Here is a 21,255-nt window from a genome sequence, read left to right as displayed (position 1 = left end):
CACTAAATTAACTTTCGATTTTTCTGTTTTATTAATTCCTTTCGTAAATTAAGTCAGAGTGTAGCGAAATTGATTACTTCTGACAAACATTCAGTTTTCACACAACACGTGTCAACCTTCAGTTGCCACGCTTATAGTGCTAATTATATGTGCATTCTTTCATTTTCAGTTATTATAGTAGTTGTCCATAGGACTGGCGACTGTAATTTTCCCCAAATCTCAAATATATAATTAAAGCCAATTAATTGTTAACGTAACGAGCACTGATTTATTTTCTTTATTAATTTTACCCTTTTCTCGAAATTAATTTCCACAATTTCATTTCCATTTTTCCTTTCATTTAGATGTAACCCTTTCCTCCCTCTTTACCGAAAAATTAATTTCGGTGACGATTGCTTTTCCTAAATTTTCATTAGGTGCACGTGGTTTAATTTTTCACTGTCATTAAGGTCGATAAGTGAGGGGGAGGTTACATACTGTGTATCACGATTTACATATTTATCTGGAAATGGGTGATCGTTAATACTTTATTTCTGTCCATTGTAAATGCACATGATTGTAATCCACTTAAATTAATAACGTGTTATTCTAATGAGGACTAAAATTCGAATTATTTTCCTACAGTCGACTGACTCCAATACAATCCAACACACTACATCTAAATATAAATAGAATACTGTTGCAATGACATGAAAATACTTCCTCATAACTTGATGGTATAGACTGTGATTCCTGAAGTATTATTCGCAGAGAAGCACACATTTTGAAATATTTGTGAGTCTGCGGTTCCTAACGAAAGATTTGACGGAAGCCATTTTCATCAGATCACTGCTTCTTCTGTTTCTGCTTCTGTTTGCTGCCTTTGAAGAAGGAAACTACCCGCCGTGTGACGAAGTAGACGGCGCAGAGTGTGAGGCCGACGCCCACCAGCAGGAAGGCGACGACGTCGAGCAGCAGCAGCTGCCACCAGTGCAGGTCGAGGGCGGCGCTGCGCAGGTGTGGGGCCCCCCTGTGGCGGATCACGTACTCCACCCACCACACCGCCCGCTCCAGGGAGTCCGCCCTGTGCTCGCGGAACACGGCCGACAGCCTCTTCATGTTATCCTTGTACCTGCAGAGAGCAATATTATCACGGATGCAGAGAGTGTGACAGAAACTACGGCGCAGGACACAGCATGCAAACAGAGCTAACATCACAGAATGTGGATGAATGTCAAAGGGAGTGTTCCTACACGGCAACAGGTCTTAATTGTAGTGCAGATTTCCAAAGATGATTATGAGCCATGTAAATTCCCTTAGAGGCCTCATTTACTTTCTGACAGGCCACGAACGTACTATGAACATTTATAGAAAATAAAGAAAAGTCCGACAAATATATGATCACGTGACAACATTGATCCACCAGACCATATTGTTCTAGAGCGTCCAGCCTACGAAGATTTGCAGACTCAAGTAAACGGTGTTGGTACACTAAATGGCAAATGGCACCTCGTAACTCAGGTAGCCAGAAACTTAGACAATATGTAGAGTATAAGAGCAACCGAATTGTAAGTGGTAACGCTGAATAGAATACTGAGAGACTGAATATCTCCGAGGATTCACCAATGCTGGAATCAATGTCTACACAGAGGACGATCGGAAGTAGTGGATATGACACCAACAACGTGGAAAGTATAGGAGAACCGGCAGGATGATTGGGAACTTTTATGTGACCTATGTGGGTCTCCAGGAAGAGGAAGCTCAAGGGGGTTTGTGTGGTGGGTGGTGTAGGCTGCACGGGTTGATTCCCCTGCTACTGCGGACGACGCCGCAACCTCACCTAACGGCCGCTAGCTGAGCCGATGCGCTGCGGGTTGGGATTGCTTGAGGGTGCTATGGGTTTTCTACAATTGACGGGCTTGGTGCAAAAACCAGGTAAGTCCATTTCTGGTCAAAAATGAGATGTTATCGGCATGAGATATAACATCAGAACGTGCTCCTTTTGGTGCAAGAACCGGACTTTGGCGGACTAATCTGAATGATCTGAATGAGATATGCATGGTTGCGTTTGGTGGAAGAAACAGGTTAGTCCTGGACTTTCCTGGCTCTTGCACAGGTAGGTGGCAGCACTAGCGTGGCAGGCTGTTGTGTTGTTTACATGGCTGCGTGTAGGTTAGATTAGACTATATTAACACTTGTTCCATAGATCATGAATATGACACTTCGTAATGATGTGGAACGTGTCAGGTTAATAAAAGATGTCTGTACAAGATATTACAGTACACAAAATATTGCATGACACTAATGTTTAATGTTTTTTCCCTTAATTTATATCTAAAAATTCAGCCAATGAGTAGAAGGAGTTGTCATCTAGAAATTCTTTTAATTTATTTTTAAATGTTAGTTGGCTATCTGTCAGGCTTTTGATGCTGTTTGGTAGGTGACCAAAGACTTTTGTGGCAGCATAATTTACCCCTTTCTGTGCCAAAGTCAGATTTAACCCTGCATAGTGAGGATCATCCTTTCTCCTGCATTATAGCTACGCACACTGCTATAACTTTTGAACTGGGTTGGATTATTAACAACAAATTTCATAAGTGAATATGTATACTGTGAGGTTACTGTGAGGATCCCTAGATCCTTAAATAGATGTCTGCAGGATGACCGTGGGTGGGCTCCAGCAATTATTCTGATTACACGTTTTTGAGCAATGAGTACTTTTCTACTCAACGATGAATTACCCCAGAATATGATGCCATACGAAAGCAGTGAATGAAAATAGGCATAGTAAGCTAATTTACTGAGATTCTTATCACCACAATTTCCAATAACCCTAGTAGCATACGTAGCTGAACTCCGACATTTCAGCAGACCATCAATGTGTTGTATCCAGTTTAACCTCTCATCAATGAACACACGTAAAAATTTTGATAATTCTACCTTAGCTAAAGACTTCTGTGTAAAGTCTATATTTATTACTGGAGTTGTGCCATTTACTGTATGGAACTGTATATACTGTGTTTTATCAAAATTTAAAGAGAGTCCGTTTGCTGAGAACCACTTAATAATTTTGTGAAAAAACTCATTTACAATTACATCACTTAGTTCTTGGTTTCTGGATGTTATTACTATACTTATATCATCAGCAAAAAGAACCAACTTTGCATCTTCATCAATGTGGAATGGTAAGTCATTAATGTATATCAAGAACAGTAAAAGACCTAAAACCGAACCCTGTGGGACCCCGTACTTGATAGCCCCCCAGTTTGAGGAATCAGCTGTTGTTTTAACGTTACATAAACCACTTATTTCAACTTTCTGCATTCTTCCAGTTAAGTATGAATTAAACCATTTGTGCACTGCCCCACTCAAATCATAGTGATTTAGCTTATCTAAAAGAATTCCATGATTTACACAATCAAAGGCGTTTGAGAGATCACAAAAAATATCAATGGGTGATGTCCGGTTATTCAGAGCATTTAATATTTGATCAGTGAAAGCGTATATAGCATCTTCTGTTGAAAAGCCTTTCTGAAGTTGTTCAGATCGTGCGTTTGTCTGCATTTATCTGTAGTGTATATTGTGTTTAAGACATGTTTGCCGATGATTCACGCAGTGATACTGAATGTGAACACGTAACAAGGAAAAGAAAAGGGTGATGCTAGTAAATGGAAAAAGAAACAGAGACAAACTCAAAAGGCTACATGGTGAGTCATATGTCACATGTAGTGACAAGGTTATTCCAGCTCGTGAAACTGGGCCTCCATGCAACTGCAGAAGAAAACGTTTAGATGTACTTGATACAAAGGAAAAACAGGAAATACTGACAAAGTTTAACTCACTTTCAACAAATGAAGCACAGGATGCGTTTTTGTGTGCATCGATTACACCAAAGCAAGTTGACCGGCGATGGCCTAGAAAAGGTGAAGATTCACGAGTTCATAACTTCACATACGTTTACAAGGTACGTATCTGTGTAATAACATGCAGTATAGTAATGTTAGCCCAAAATAATATGTATTTTTAAAATGAGGAAACCGAATTTATTCACGAAAATTTTTGAAATAATTTTTTGTGTCTTTCCAGGTTCAGCTTAAAGCCCAACAACTTGTAATATGCAAAAAAGCTTTCTGCGCTCTTCATGGGATAAAGAAGGCGCGGGTTGAACGTCTGGCTTCATTTGCATCCAAAAATATTGGACCACCCGCAGATCGTAGAGGAAAACATGAAAACAGGCCTAACAGAGTGAGTGATAATGACTTAGTAGTGTTATAAATCACATAAAACAGTTTCCTGCACAAACATAGCACTACAGTAGAGCAGATAATAACAAGAAAGTATTTTAATCTCCAGAATTGAATGTAAAGAGAATGTATGAGTTATATTTAGAACAGCATTAGGCAGATGTTTTTAAGACCTTAAAACCAGGTGAAAAAGTGCAATACTGTAGGGTAACATATGACTATTATTATAGATGTTTTAAAGCGAATTTCAATATTCAATTTGGACACCCAAAAAGTGACACTTGTGAGATGTGTGATTCTTTAAAGAAATTAATAGAAGGTTGTATTGATGATTTGGAACACAAAAGAGAGCTTGAACTCGAGAAGGAAGTACATTTGCGAAAGAGTGAAGTATTCTATGAACGACTTAGGCAAGAAACTAAAAGGGCTAGGGAAAATAAATCTGTTGATTGTTTAGCATTTGATTACCAGCAAAATTTTCCACTTCCAGTACTTCCTTCAACAGAGGTATTTTATCTGAGACAACTGTTGAAGTACAACTTTAATATACACCGTTGCAGCAGTGGAAAGGCTCAAATGTTCATGTACACAGAATTTGATGGCAAAAAGGGTCCTGATGAAGTTATTTCCTGCTTAGATTGGTACCTTAAAAATGTCATACAACTGAAATTGTATTATTTTCAGAAAACTGTGCTGCCCAAAACAAAGACAAGGCACTTCTACAGTATCTCTTCAGTCTTGCACATTTAACAAATTTCAGAAAATTACGCATTACTTTCCAGAGCTGGGACACCGATTTTCGCCTTGTGATAGGGACTTTGGGAACATTGAAAAGAGGAAAAGGGTTGCAACTAGATTGCACCTTCCTCCTGAAGAATGGCATTCACTTGTTAGAAAATCATCTAAATTTTTTACTATTGTTCCTGTGAAACAAAACATGTTCAAAAGTTACAAAGACCACTTTCAACAGTTCTTTAAAACAAATATGAATACAAAACACAATGAGCTTTTCAAAATTTAACAGTATAAAATATTGCAGTTCAGTTATGCTACCAAATACATATTTAAAGCCAGCTAGAATCAACAGATGACTGTTACGTCAGAGTTTGCACCACTAAAGAAGGCAATAAACAGTGACATTACCTTCCGAGAGGAATCATTGTATGGTGGTCTTTTACCTCTTAAAAGCCACAAATATGATGATGTCATGAAATTGGTTAGAAAGTACATTCCTTCAGCAGATATGGGTCTCTATGAAAAAGTGTTTACCTCTGCAGGAAATGATGGTGGTGAACACAGCCCAAATGAAATAGAGTAAGAATATTTTAAAATTACCATGAAGTACTTTAAGTGTAAATCAAGTAGGTCAACAAAATGTTCTGAGACTGTAGATTTTATATTTAGTTAATGATAAAACCTTAAAAAATTTACATTGGGGCAGAATAGTTTACATTATAAGGCATGCAACACTATCTATAATTTTTCTGACAAAAGATATTGTAAAATGTCTGGTAATAAACAAAAAGTAAATTACGATTCATTATTTGTTGTTATTTTATTTTCATGTTATTCATGTCCGATTTTGATGCAGTATTTCAGATTTTAAAGTCTTTGGTGCAAAAAACAGGTAAGTCCAAATATTTATAATTGCAATTTTGATTTATTTATGTGTATATTTTTAATTTCAAAATTTTATATATTGCACATAAAATACAGGGCTATAAGTCAGTAACATTGTCATATATAATTTCTCAAAAATACACACCTTCTGTAGATGTCAAACTTTGTTTTTCAGTTTTCTCAGAATGTGTATTTTGTGACTTGCCAGCTTTCTGCAGCAAACCCTTCAATTGCGGTTCTAGAGAAATTTGTTAATAAAGATATGAGAGTTAGGAAGTCTTTTCTGAAAATATCTCTATGAAGTGTAGCCATGTATGTGAACACAGACAATAAATTGCTTAGACGAGACCAGAAAAGAAGCTTTTGAAACATGGTTCTACAGAAGAATATTGAAGATTACATGGATTGGTCACGTAGCTAATGGAGAATGTACTCAACAGAAATGGGGAAAAAAGAAACTTCTGGTGTAACTTGAGTAGAACAGGGGGTCGGTTGATAGGACATTTTCTGAAACATTAAGAAATCATAAATTTACTACTGGAGGGAAGTGTATGTATGTGTGTGTGTGGGGGGGGGGGCATATTTGATCAATAATTAAAACGTTCTCGGCCCCTGGTTCAAAACCCCTCCGTTTAAAGTTTGATCAGTAATCAGCAATGGCGGCCAAAGACTTCCGGCAAAATAAGTACTCATTCTGTCAACGGCCTTATCAAAGAGGGCGCAGGGGTGGATTGAAGTTGAGGGCATTTTCTTGTCTTTGGGGTGGGAAACTGCCCCTAAAGACGGAGGAATCTCTGTATTCTTATCTTTACCTGAAAAATTTTGTGCTAAAATGTAAAGAAAGCTTTTCATATGAAATTTTTTATTGCCTTGATCGCCTGGATTATTAGTTTCGATGTGACTAAGCTGCTATCGACAGATCCACTGTTTAAGTCGTGCTGCCGGCACGCAACGGAGACATAAGCGGCACTTATTGATGTACTACATTTGTACGTCTCTGTCTTGCCATGAAGACACAACTATATTTTTTATGTTTTGCTCTTTTTTTATCATGAGTCCATTACGGTTGGAAGGAAACAAACGTGTGGTTTATCCAACACCATGATTTCATAACTTGTGCTCTGTGGATCTGACTACAGCAGTTCATTCGTGTCAAAGCCAGGTGTATATACAGGTGACACGTGATCAAGGCAACAAAAAATTTCATATCAGAAGCTTCGTTTATGCTGAATTAATTGATTGATCTCGAGTCGACAATACCACATCCTTATAATTATTGTACTTCCTTCTTTCGTTGAGTAACTGAGATTTTTCTTCTGTTATCCATAGTTTCTTCGCAGTTACTATCTTTTTACCTATGTTTTTCTTTCCAACTTTTTGACTGGTCGTTATAGAGACGTGCATTCCTCTTCAACTGAACTGTCTATTGAGATAGTCATCATCGCACTGTCTGTAGCCTGAGAGAACGTCATTCATTATTACTTCCGTGACCCACTTCTTTGCGCACTGATTCTTCCTGACTAACCTCTTAAACTTCAGCTTACTTGGTCTACTCTTCAGCCTATTATCACAATAATATCAGATTTACTAATATTGCTGTGGATGAACACTATGTGATCAAAAGTATCTGGACACCTGGCTGAAAATGAATCAAATGTTCGTGGCACCCTCCATCGGTAATGCTGGAGTTCAGTAAAGTGTTGGCTCATCCTTTGCCTTGATGACAGCTTCCACTCTCGGAGGCATACGTTCATCAGGTGCTGGAAGATTTCTTGGGGACTGGCAGCCCATTCTTCACGGAGTGCTGCACTGAGGAGATGTATCGATTGCGGTCGGTGTGGACTGGCAGGAATTCGGCTTTCCAAAACATACCAAAGGTGTTCTATAGGATTCAGGTCAGGACTCGGTGTAGGCCAGTCCATTATAGGGATGTTATTGTCGAGTAACCACTCAGCCACAGGTCGTGCATTATGTACAGGCGCTCGATGGTGTTGAAAGATGCATTTTCTGTCCCGAATTGCTCTTCAACAGTGGGAAGTAAGAAGATGCTTAAAACATTAATGTAGGCCTATACTGTGATAGTGCCACGCAAAACAACAAGGGGTGCAAGCCCCCTCCATGAAAAACACGACCACACCATAACACCACCACATCCAAACAGGGCATTCGCCATACCCACACCCTGCCATCGGATCGCCACATTTTTCATTTCACAGAGTGTTTTTCCACTGTTCAGTCCTCCAATGTTTACGCTCCTTACTCCAAGCGAGGCATCCAAGCTTTCTCACCTCTTTATTAACTGTCATAGTACTTGCAGTGGATCCTGATGCAGTTTGGAATTCCTGTGTGATGGTCTGGATAGATGTCTGCCTATTATACATTACAACCCTCTTCAACTGTCAGCGGTCTCTATTAGTCAACAGCCGAGGTCGGCCTGTACGCTTTTGTGCTGTACGTGTCCTTTCACGTTTCCACTTCACTATCACATAGGAAACAGTGGACTTAGGGATGTTTAGGGGTGTGGTACATCGAGAAGTTCCGCTTATGTCTCAGTTGGGTGTGGACAGCATGACTTACGCTGTGGATCTGTCGATAGCAGCTTAGTCCTGACGAAACTACTAATCCACGCGATAAGGCAATAAAAAATTTCATGTCAGAAGCTTTCTATACATTTAATCACAGAACTGTTCATACGAATGGCACAAGTGACACCGAGTGACCTGACCACGTTCGATGTCCGTGAGTACCGCGGGACGCACGATTCTGCTCTCTCATGATGTCTAATGACTACTGACATCGATGATATGGAGTACCTGGCAGTAGGTGGCAGCGTAGTGCACCTCATATGAATAACGCATGTTTTTTGGTGTGTCCGGATACTTTTGATCACATAGTTTATTTATCATAATACAACATTTCTCTCAACTTTAATAAGTTATGTACTAATTGACTGGCACGACAGAAGTAGGAAGAACTTGAAGGTAGGATTCAATATGTCATCGTCCATGTTTCATTTCCAGACGTGGCTACATTCCATACAAATACGTTCGGAAAAGACTTCCTAACAGTTAAATCTACACTCGATGTTAATAAATTTCTCTTCTTCAGAAACGCTTTCCTTGCCATTGACAGTCCACATTTTATATCCTCTCTACTTCTACCATCATCAGTTACTTTGCTCCCCAAATAGCAAAATTCATCTAGTACTTTAAGTATCTCATTTCCTAATCTAATTCTCTCAGCATCACCTGATTTAATTCGACTACATTCAATTATCCTCGTTTTGCTTTTGTTGATGTTCATCTTATATCCTCTTTTCAAGACACTGTCCATTCCGCTGAACTGCTCTTCCAGGTACTTTGCTGTATTTGACAGAATTACAATGTCATCGGCAACCCTCCGAGTTTTAATTTCTTCTCCACGGTTTTAAATTCCTACACCAAATTTTTCTTTTGTTTCCTTTACTGCTTGCTCGATAAACAGATTAGTATAACATTGGGGATAGTCTAAAAGCCTGTCTCACTCCCTTTCCTACCACTGCCTCCCTTTCACCCGCCTTGACTCTTATAACTGCCATCTGGTTTCTGTAGAAGTTGTAAATAGCCTTTCGCTCCCTGTATTTGACTTCTGCCATCTTCAGAATTTGAAAGACTGTATTCCAGTCAACTTCGTCAAAAGCTTTCTCTAAGTCTACAAATGCTAGAACCGTAGGTTTGCCTTTCCTTATTATATATTCTAAGATAAATCGTAGGGTCAGTATTGCCTCACGTCTTCCAACATTTCTACGGAACCCCAACTGATCCTCCCCAAGGTTGACTTCTACCAGTTTTTCCATTCGTCTGTAAAGAATTCGTGTTAGTATTTTGCATCTGAGACTTATTAAACTGATAGTTCGGCGGTTTTCACACCTGTCAACACCTGCTTTCTTTGGGATTGGAATTATTACATTCTTCTTGAAATCTGAGGGTATTTCCTCTGTCTCATCCATCTTGCTCACCAGATGGTAGAGTTTTGTCATGGCTGGCAGTCCCATGGCCATCACTAGTTCTAATGGAATGTTGTCTACCCCTGGGGCCTTGTTTCGACTTAGGTCTTTCAGTGCTCTGTCAAACTCTTCACGCAGTATCATATCTCCCATTTAATCTTCATCTAAGTCCCCATACATTTCCATAAAAATGGCCCTCAAGTACATCGCCCTTGTATAGACCCTCTATACACTCCTTCCATCTTTCCGCTTTCCTTCTTCGCTTAGGACTGGTTTTCCATCTGAGCTCTTGAGATTCATACAAGTGGTTCTCTTTTCTACAAAGGTCTCTTTACTTTTCCAGTAGGCAGTATCTATCTTTTGCCTAATATATGTCTCTACATCTTTAAATTTGTCCTCTAGCCTCTATTGGCTTAGCCATTTTGCACTTCCTGTTGATCTCATTTTTGATACGCTTGCGTTCCTTTTCGCCTGCTTCTTTTACTGCATTTTTATATTTTCTCCTTTCATCAATTACATTCAATATCTCTTCAGTTACCCCTCGTCTTTCTACCTACTACTAGCCCTCGTCTTTTTACCTACTTGATCCTCTGCTGCCTTCACTATTTCATCTCTCAAATTTAGCAATTCTTCTTCTACTGTATTTCTTTCACCTGTTTTTGTTATTTGTTCTTTAATACTCTGTCTGAAACTCTCTACAGCCCCTGGTTCTTTCCGTTTATCCAGGTTCCATCTCCTTAAATTCCTACCTTTTTGCAGTTTCTTCAGTTTTAATCTACAGTTCATTACCAATAGATTGTGGTCAGATTGCACATCTGCCCCTGCGAATGTCTTACAGTTTTAAACCTGGTTCCTAAATCTCTGTCTTACGATTATGTAATATATCTGAAACCTTCCAGTGTCTCCAGGCCTCTTCCATGTATACAACCTTCTTTCATGATTCTTAAACCAAGTATTAGGTTTGTTAAGTTATGCTCTGTGCAAAATTCTACCAGACGGCTTCCTCTTTCATTACCTACCCCCATTCCATACTCACCTACTACTTTGGTTCTCTTCCTTTTCCGACTATCGAATTCTAGTCCCGTATGACTATTAAATTTTCGTCTCCCCTTACTATCTGAATGATTTCTTTTAGCTCATCATACATTCTTTCAACCTTTTCGTCATCTGCGGAGCTAGTTGGTATGGAAAATTGTCCTCCTGCAGGGGTAGGCGTGCGGTTCGTGTCTATATTGGTTACAATAATGCGTTCACTATGCTGTTCGTAGTAGCTTACCCGCGCTTTTATTTTATTTTATTTTATTTTTTTTTTTTTTGTCATCAGCACTATGGGACTTAACTACTGAGGTCATCAGTCCCCTAGAACTTTTTTTTTGATCATCAGTCTACTGACTGGTTTGATGCGGCCCGCAGGAATTCCTTTCCTGTGCTAGCCTCTTCATCTCAGAGTAACATTTGCAACCAAAGTCCTCAATTATTTGCTTGACGTATTACAGTCTCTGTCTTCCTCTACAGTTTTTGCAATCTACAGCTCCCTCTAGTACCATGGAAATCATTCCCTCATGTCTTAGCAGATGTCCTATCATCCTGTCCCTTCTCCTTATCAGTGTTTTCCACATATTCCTTTCCTCTCCGATTCTGCGTAGAACCTCCTCATTCCTTACCTTATCAGTCCACCTAATTTTCAACATTCGTCTATAGCACCAAATCTCAAATGCTTCGATTCTCTTCTGTTCCGGTTTTCCCATAGTCCATGTTTCACTACCATACAATGCTGTACTCCAGACGTACATCCTGAGAAACTTTTTCCTCAAATTAAGGCCGGTATTTGATATTAGTATACTTGTCTTGGCCAGAAATGCCTTTTTTGCCATAGCGAGTCTGCTTTTGATGTCCTCGTTGCTCCGTCCGTCATTGGTTATTTTACTGCCTAGTTAGCAGAATTCCTTAACTTCATTGACTTCGTAACCATCAATCCTGATGTTAAGTTTCTCGCTGTTCTCATTTCTACTACTTCTCATTACCTTCCTCTTTCTCCGATTTACTCTCAAACCATACTGTGTACTCATTAGACTGTTCATTCCGTTCAGCAGATCATTTAATTCTTCTTCACTTTCACTGAGAATAGCAATGTCATCAGCGAATCGTATCATTGATATTCTTTCACCTTGTATTTTTATTCCACTCCTGAACCTTTCTTTTATTTCCATCATTGCTTCATCGATGTACAGATTGAAGAGTAGGGGCGAAAGGCTACAGCCTTGTCTTACACCCTTCTTAATACGAGCACTTCGTTCTTGATCGTCCACTCTTATTATTCCCTCTTGGTTGTTGAACATATTGTATATTACCCGTCTCTCCCTATAGCTTACCCCTACTTTTCTCAGAATCTCGAACAGCTTGCACCATTTTATATTGTCGAACGCTTTTTCCATGTCGACAAATCCTATGAAAGTGTCTTGATTTTTCTTTAGCCCTGCTTCCATTATTAGCCGTAACGTCAGAATTGCCTCTCTCGTCCCTTTACTTTTCCTAAAGCCAAACTGATCGTCACCTAGCGCATTCTCAATTTTCTTTTCCATTCTTCTGTATATTATTCTTGTAAGCAGCTTCGATGCATGAGTTGTTAAGCGGATTGTGCGATAATTCTCGCACTTGTCAGCTCTTGCCGTCTTCGGAATTGTGTGGATGATGCTTTTGGTTCAAATGGCTCTGAGCACTATGGGACTTAACATCTATGGTCATCAGTCCCCTAGAACTTAGAACTACTTAAACCTAACTAACCTAAGGACAGCACACAACACCCAGCCAGATGATGCTTTTCTGAAAGTCAGATGGTATATCGCCAGACTCATATATTCTACACACCAACGTGAATAGTCGTTTTGTTGCCACTTCCCCCAATGATTTTAGAAATTCTGATGGAATGTTATCTATCCCTTCTGCCTTATTTGACCGTAAGTCCTCCAAAGCTCTTTTAAATTCCGATTCTAATACTGGATCCCCTATCTCTTCTAAATCGACTCCCGTTTCTTCTTCTATCACATCAGACAAATCTTCACCCTCATAGAGGCTTTCAATGTATTCTTTCCACCTATCTGCTCTCTCCTCTCCATTCAACAGTGGAATTCCCGTTGCACTCTTAATGTTACCACCGTTGCTTTTAATGTCACCAAAGGTTGTTTTGACTTTCCTGTATGCTGAGCCTGTCCTTCCGACAATCGTATCTTTTTCGATGTCTTCACATTTTTCCTGCAGCCATTTCGTCTTAGCTTCCCTGCACTTCCTATTTATTTCATTCCTCAGCGACTTGTATTTCTGTATTCCTGATTTTCCTGGAACATGTTTGTACTTCCTCCTTTCATCAATCAACTGAAGTATTTCTTCTGTTACCCATGGTTTCTTCGCAGCTACCTTCTTTGTACCTATGTTTTCCTTCCCAACTTCCGTGGTGGTCCATTTAAGAGATGTCCATTCCCCTTCAACTGTACTGCCTACTGCGCTATTCCATATTGCTGTATCTATAGCGTTAGAGAACTTCAAACGTATCTCGTCATTCCTTAGTACTTCCGTATCCCACTTCCTTGCGTATTGATTCTTCCTGACTAATGTCTTGAAATTCATCCTACTCTTCATCACTACTATATTGTGATCTGTGTCTATATCTGTTCCTGGGTACGCCTTACAATCCAGTAGCTGATTTCGGAATCTCTGTCTGACCATGATGTAATCTAATTGAAATCTTTCCGTATCTCCCGGCCTTTTCCAAGTATACCTCCTCCTCTTGTGATTCTTGAACAGGGTATTCGCTATTACTAGCTGAAACTTGTTACAGAACTCAATTAGTCTTTCTCCTCTTTCATTCCTTGTCCCAAGCCCATATTCTCCTGTAACCTTTTATTCTACTCCTTCCCCTACAACTGCATTCCAGTCGCCCATGACTATTAGATTTTCGTCCCCCTTTACATACTGCATTACCCTTTCAATATCCTCATACACTTTCTCTATCTGTTCATCTTCATATATATATGTATCCCTGTACTCACGTGACCAAAAGTCTTTTTCCTCCTGCCACCGAACTTCACTAATTCCCACTATATCTAACTTTAACCTATCCATTTGCCTTTTTAAGTTTTCTAACCAACTTCCCCGATTAAGGGATGTGACATTCCACGCTCCAATTCGTAGTACGCCAGTTTTCTTCTCGTGATAACGACGTGCTCCTGAGTAGTCGCTGCCCGGAGATCCCAATGGGGGACTATTTAACCTCTGTAGTGTAGCATTCAATAAAACTTACTTTTCCTCCTACGACCGCAGAAGTCTAGAGTTGGTATCACATTCTCTTCACCGATGAGTGTCTCATATGCCTTCAACCATACAATCGCCGTGGACGTTTTTGGAGGCAAACAGGTCAGGCTGAACGCCTTAGGCACACTGTCCAGCGAGTGCACCAAGGTAGAGGATCTCTGCTGTTTTAGGGTGGCATTACGAGGGGCCTACGTACGCCGCTAGTGGTTATGGATGGCGCCGTAACGGCTGTGCGATACGTGAATGCCATCCTCCGCCCGATAGTGCAACCATATCGGCAGCACATTGGCGATGCATCCGTCTTCATGGCCGACAGTTCGCGCCCCCGTCGTGCACATCTTGTACAAGACCTCCTTCAGGATAACGACATCGCTCGAGTAGAGTGGCCAGCATGTTTTCCAGATATGTACGCTGTCGAACATGCCTGGAATAGATTGAAAAGAGTTATTAATGGACGACGTGACCCACCAACCACTCTGAGGGATCTATGCCGAATCGCCATTGAGGAATGGTACAATCTGGGCCAACAGTGCCTTGATGAACTTGTGGATAGTATTCCACGACGAATACAGGCACGCATCAATGCAAGAGGACGTGCTGCTGGGTATCACAGGTACCGGTGTGTACTGCAGTCTGGACCACCACCTCTGTAGGTCTCGCTGTATGGCGGTACAACATGCAATGTGTGGTTTTCATTAGCAATAGGCTATAAAGGGCGAAAATGATGTTTATGTTGATCTCAATTCCAATTATCTGTACAGGTTCCAGAACTCTCGGAACCGAAGTGATGCAAAACTTTTTTTGGTCTGTGTACAAGATAATTTTTAATTGGCAGTAGCGCTTATAAAACATTACTTTGACTTACGTCGTGTCTTCCAGAACCGTACGTATGGAACGCAGAAATGTGTCTTTCGTGACGTCTTGAATATTCAGCCTGACGCCAATCTGTGACTGTGCAATCTTTGCAGCGTTGTGGTGCTGGTCAGAGAAGACCGGGATGACCACTAATGGAACCGCATGGTACGTGGCCTCGTTCAAGCTCTGGAGACCACCCTGCATTATGAAAAGGCGGACTTTCGGGTGAGCTGCAAGGAAAAGACAACACGTTAATTCAGCAACTGATACAGAGTACAAAAATAGTACAACATAATTATTTTCAGCCATAATGGCTATGTATGTGAACCGTGACTGTTTGGGATGATTATTTATTTCAAGTTTCTGCTACCAGTCACTTTTTATTTTATGCTTAATCTAACATAATGCAACGCGTTTCGATCATATTCTGTTCAGCTTCTAGCGTTTGTACATACATACATACATACATACATAGAGAAATGTTACTTAAAATAAACAGTCTTAAACTAGATTAATCTAGAACACTCTGTTTTTTACTGTAGTTGCTGGTGTGGCATTTGGGGGGGGGGGGGGGGGAAGGAGGGGACCGTGTATATCTAGAAACGGAAGTCAGTGATGTCTTCTGCTGGTTTTTCTCTTTCTTCTTGACTATATACATCACAGCCTGTATCGGATGCAGATAGATTTGCATCAGTTATGTGTAACGAAAATAGTGTGAAAGGCTTTTGTATTACAGTTGATCACTTAATAATTACATCATCTTTTGCTGCTTCACTTGCACCACTGGTGTAGTGGCGTAGCTGTTGATTGACATTACACTACTGCACATTACATTTTATCACTGACTGCCACTGCACAAATTGCTTCGATGTTATACATACAACACAAGATGGCGGACTGTAGCATGTGAATCTGTATCGATTATGGAGGTTTTGTATCGATATTCTTGGTTCTAGTTAATTATTTACATTGACACTTCTTGAATCTATTGAGTTAGAAACAGCAGTAGCAACTAACATTAAAGATAAAGGCCACCCTTTAAAAATCGAAGACAACTTCAAAATTTTACACAAAATAGGAAAAATTAAAAGAATGGATATCATGGAAGAAATGGAAATTTTCATACGTAACACAAAGCATGGAGATAACATTCTTAACGAAACAACCATATTTAAGAACTCAAAAATCTTCAGCAGTCTTAAGCCAGTTCTAACTCAATAGATTCAAGAAATGTCAATGTAAATAATTGACTAGAAGCAAGAATATCGATACAAAACCTCGATAATCGATACAGACTCACATGCTACAGTCCGCCATTTTGTGTTATGTGTATAACATCGAAGCAATTTGTGCAGTGGCAATCAATGACAAAATGTAATGTGCAATAGTGTAATGTCAACCAACAGCTCCGCCATTACACCAGTGATGCAAGTGAAGCAGCAAGATGATGTAATTGTAAGTGATCAACTGTCACACTATTTTCGTAACACATAACTGATGCAAATCTATCTGCATCCGACACAGGCTGTGATATACATAGTCAGCAACAAAGAAGAAAACCAGCAGAAGACATAACTGACTTCGTTTTCTAGATACACACTGCCCCCCCCCCCCTCCTTCCCCCCAAATGCCACACCACCAGTTACAGTAAAAAACAAAGTGTTCTAGATTAATCTATTTTAAGACTGTTTATATTTAAGTAACATTTCTCTATGTATGTATGTATGTATATACAAACTCTTAAACATGAACAGAACATGTTCGAAACGCGTTGCATTATGTTGTATTAAGCACAAAATAAAAATTGACTGGAAGCAGAAGCTTGAAATAAAGAATAGTACAACGTAATCTGATTGCCGTACACAGACATACTTGCCACTCTGCAGTCGGATCCTAACCGCTATGAATGTACACTCTAAAACAAAAAACGGGGCCTCACGACGGAATGGCACTGAAATCGGTACATGTATGGACAAAAAATGATTTCCATTGCAAAAATGGATGACTTATGGAGGAGAAGAAGCTTCACAAACTGAGCAGGTCAATATCGCGTTGGTCCTCCTCTGACCCTCACTGAACCAGTTATTAGGCTTGGTGTTGAGTGGTAGAGGGATGTCCTCCTGAGGACTGCAGTGCCAAATCCTGTTCAACTCGCGCATTACATCAACAAAATCTCGAGCTTCAAACACCCTCAATCGGGGAGGGGTCCGGCGACCTTTCTGGCGAAGGCAGGGTTTAGCATGCGGTAGATACTCTCGCCCTGTGTAGAAGGGCACTGGTATGAAATGCAGTAGCACCTCTAAATATCTGGCTATATGGCGGGCGACAATGAGGTTGATATCCCGACGCTGTCCGATACGTCTTCAGATATCGGGGCTCAGTTCGAAGCGGGCCTCATCACTGAAGAGAACTCTACTGCGGTAAATGAGATTCCAGATGCCGACGATCAGCGAAGATGCGTATGGGGGGCGCTCCAGGCAGCGGTGGGCTACCAGAGTGACTGTCACCTGCCATGCTGTCTGACAGCTGGGAGTGATGGTTTGGAAAACGATTTCATTTTAGGGTAGGATCACTGCGGTTATCATTCGCGGCACTGTTAAACCACAGCAGTACATCGACAATATTCTATACCCAGTTTTGCTGCCCTTAATGGCAATCTATCCAGGACTTACATTCCAGCATGATAATGTCTGCCCGCACATGGGAGAGTTTCTCCTGCTTCACCTTGTGTTTGCCAAACCCTATCTTTGCCAGCAAGGTTGACTTGTATCTCCCCAGTTAACGTTTGGAGCATTATGGCAGGGCCCTGCAGCCACCTTGGGATATCACGATCTAACTTTGCCACTGGACAGAATTTGGTGTGATATCATACGGAAGACATTCAACAACTCTGTCAATCAGTGATTGTTACTGACTTGCTGAATTTGTGAAGCACATTCTCTTCAATAAATCAGCCACCTTTTGTGAAGTTGTAATAATTTGTTTGTCAACAGATATTCTTCGCTTCTTCCGATTTCCGTGCCATGCGGAAAGTTCCTTCGTGGTGCGTCGTCATTCTTTTTTTTTTGGAATTTTTTTGTCTTAAGGCATATTTCATTGTGTTACAAAAAATTGTAATCAATCACATGTTTGGGTTCATTCGTTAATGTATTAAGCCAATATGGCATATGTTATTCTTGAATTACTTGTTTTTAGAGTCTTCTCAATATTTTAACTGACTTGTGCTCCTTCAATATGCTGCATACACAACCAACAAACTTGTACTCCACTATGGATGCACCCATAATTGCACAATTGCGTTGTTACTTACCTGAGCCCTTTATTAATGAATGTAAAGTTACTTACTCACCCGAGCCCTTTATTAAAGAATGTAAAGTATACTAGTACCGAAAATATGATTAATACTGCCTAAGAAGGTTAGCTGGGGAACAGTTACATATTTTTCTTGTTCAGAAGACGAACAAATGAAACAACTATTCTGGGGACAAAGCACAGTTTGCGAGAGGATGATAGTTCTTGAAGAGAAGAAAAGAAAACAGAAGTGAGACAGAATTAAGTGAACTAAACAAAAATGTTCATAAAAGTAATGAGATTTTAAGGGAGGCAAACGATAACAAGCGTAATGTGAGGAAAATGAAACAGGCGCTCGTTTTTGCGATCACTCCAAGCTATCAGACGTCTCTGTCATGAGGAACTTAGTGTTTGAACATTTCTTCAAAAAGCCATGGAGTGCAACTAAGGAAAGGATTACTCAGATAACAGAGAGTGAAAATGAATGAAAAATGGAGAGAAATCTGGCATCTTGAAACAAGAAAAAATCTCTGGAAATGACGGAACAATAGTAGGAAAAGCAAAAGCACGGGAAGAAAACTTGGATACATGGAATTTTACTGTTTAAGGACGATATCAGACAGCTGGAACTACCGTGTAGTAGATGTGATTCACAATGAAAGGAGCAAGAGAGGTATGAAGAATTACAAGCCCATTAGTCTTTTGTTAGTGATATACAAGAGTTTTACAAGCATCCTTACAATTTATGTAGAACATATCTTATGGATATATATAGGTGGCTTTATAAGTGAGTATAGAGCAATAACAGCTTAGAGATTGTACACAATGTTTTACGAAGACGTGACGAATATTAGTTACAATACTGTATGGGGTATTCAAACTGTGAGAAAGCGTTTGACTCTGTCTCAATAAATCTTTGCCGGCAGTAGTTGAGAACCAAGGAATAGAATTTATCTGTTTCAGTTTGCTCCAGAACATGTGGAACAAGGTTACAGCCTTCATTCGATTAGATAAAGAAAGTGAAAATCTCCGAACCGAGAAAGAAGGTACGCAAAAGGACTCCATTACGCAGACACGATTTTCCACAATCTTCGGAAGTGTACTGTAATTAAAAACCTTCGATAATGAAGAAAAGACATAATCAGTAATTATTTCACCCATAAGTAGTATTCTGGATACTGTTTCTTTCTGGTTGCTCTTGATCCAGAAGAACTCAACAGAGGAAGTATGACAGTGGGTTTGAATATTAATTAGTAAAACAAAAATAATCAGTAACACAGCAATAATCAGTATTCTGATAGGACAATGGCAAGGTACAGAAAGAGTTGACAATTTGTGTATTTAGGAAGAGTGAACAAAACAAGGCGATGGAAACACTTTAACAATTCTAGGACTGATGCAAAGAAACTTTGTAGGCTTAATCGACAGGAAACCAAGTGCATAAGATAGAATCTAAAATTTGAGGTATGACGTGACTTTTGCGAAATTTAAATTACCATGTCAAATTAAGCTAAGTAGTGATGGGAGATGGACGAAGGGTAACTGATGTTCGATTGTCTGTGATACAAACTAGACCTAGAAAAAGATCTAATGGAGTATGAATTGACAGTGTGTCGAAGTAAGCAAGACAAACTTAGATGCGTGAATAAGCAGAACTGGCGATTTTGGGGTTCCGAAAAGCCATATTGGTGTGAAGCGAAACCCCTGTATTCTCCTAAAGTTACTGTGTGGCCTGCAGTATGCAGCAGAGGCATTATTGGCCCTTTTTTCACTCGAGAAACGGTCACTGGTGCACGTTACTTTGGAATTTTGGAACAATTTGTCGACACACAGCAAACGTTAGAGGATCGACCAGGTACTGAATGGTTTATGCAAGATGAAGCCCGAGCACATCAGGCCGAATAAGTGTTTCGCTTTCTTGAGGAATAATTCGGGAATCGAGTCATTGCTTTGGAATATCCCAAACTTACTGGAGTAGGCATGGATTGGCCTATATATTCGCCGGATTTGACTTCCAGTGACTTTTTTTTTGTGGGGCACAGTGAAAGACATGGTCTACCCGAAGCATCCCGCCACGCTGGACGAGCTTGAATCGGCAATCTCTGTGGCATGTGAATCCATTTCGGTTGAGACACTACGAAATGTGATGGCGAATTTCATTCATCGTTTGCGCCACCTCCTTAGCGCCAATGGTGAACATTTTGAAAGCTTTGTGATGTGATTGTTTGCAAAGATTGTTTTCATACGATTATTTCACTTATGTATGCTGATATGAGCTGTACACCATACAGCGCCATGTGTTAGCAGTTTTTGTAACTATTATTTCAAACTGCTGTATAAACGTCTTACAGCTTTTACAATGAACATACCGTTTATTGCATTCCTCTATCGACCTTTGTTTTCGAGATATTTAATTTTGAAATCAGGGAGCCCTTTTCTGGACACCCTGTATGTAGTAAAGTAAGAATAAAAATAGAACTTTCTGTAACAACTACGTTTATATCTATAAATACATTGAATTAGTTAATGAAATATATTATTTCAGATAGTTATTACATTAATTAATTCATGGTATTTATTATAAAACTTTATAATACAAACCATTTAATTAAAATTACCTTCTGTTTCAACAAATAAGATAACATATTTTGATAAGTATTTAATTAAACTAACAATTAATATTAATATGTTAAAACTTATAACAATATATTTAATTAACAATGATGGATAAATAAATTTTGAGCTACCAGAAAACAGAAAATCTTACAAATATAAAGATGTCATATAAATTTAAGAAATGCAAACGAATAAAATATTTTATACATTACACAACAAAAATTAATAGAGGGCATGTCAGAAAGCAATTTGGACTTTGAATAGAATTACAGATATAATATCATTCATGATTCTATCATCAAACAACAACAAAATAATAACTGAATTATGAATTAAATGTTTAATTTTTCAAAGTAT

At 39.5% G+C, this 21,255-nt stretch overlaps 1 protein-coding gene across 1 annotated transcript in view; it reads right to left on the bottom strand.

The window, feature by feature from the left end:
• Nucleotides 1–284: 284 nt before the first annotated feature.
• LOC126163175 (UDP-glucosyltransferase 2-like) overlaps nucleotides 285–21,255 on the bottom strand; it is a 44,619-nt gene continuing 23,648 nt past the window's right edge. Inside the window, exons 5-6 of the mRNA XM_049920126.1 lie at nucleotides 15,002–15,221; nucleotides 285–1,111 (exon numbers count right to left, since the gene is read on the bottom strand). Coding sequence (XP_049776083.1) covers nucleotides 826–1,111; nucleotides 15,002–15,221 — 506 coding nt within the window. The 3' untranslated portion in view covers nucleotides 285–825. The remainder of the gene's footprint in view (nucleotides 1,112–15,001; nucleotides 15,222–21,255) is intronic.

The sequence above is a fragment of the Schistocerca cancellata genome, chromosome 2 (genome assembly GCF_023864275.1).
Source record: "Schistocerca cancellata isolate TAMUIC-IGC-003103 chromosome 2, iqSchCanc2.1, whole genome shotgun sequence".
NCBI classification, from domain to species: Eukaryota; Metazoa; Arthropoda; class Insecta; order Orthoptera; family Acrididae; genus Schistocerca; species Schistocerca cancellata.
Note: the sequence above shows the minus strand (reverse complement) of the source record. Positions and strands in the feature narration are given on the sequence as shown.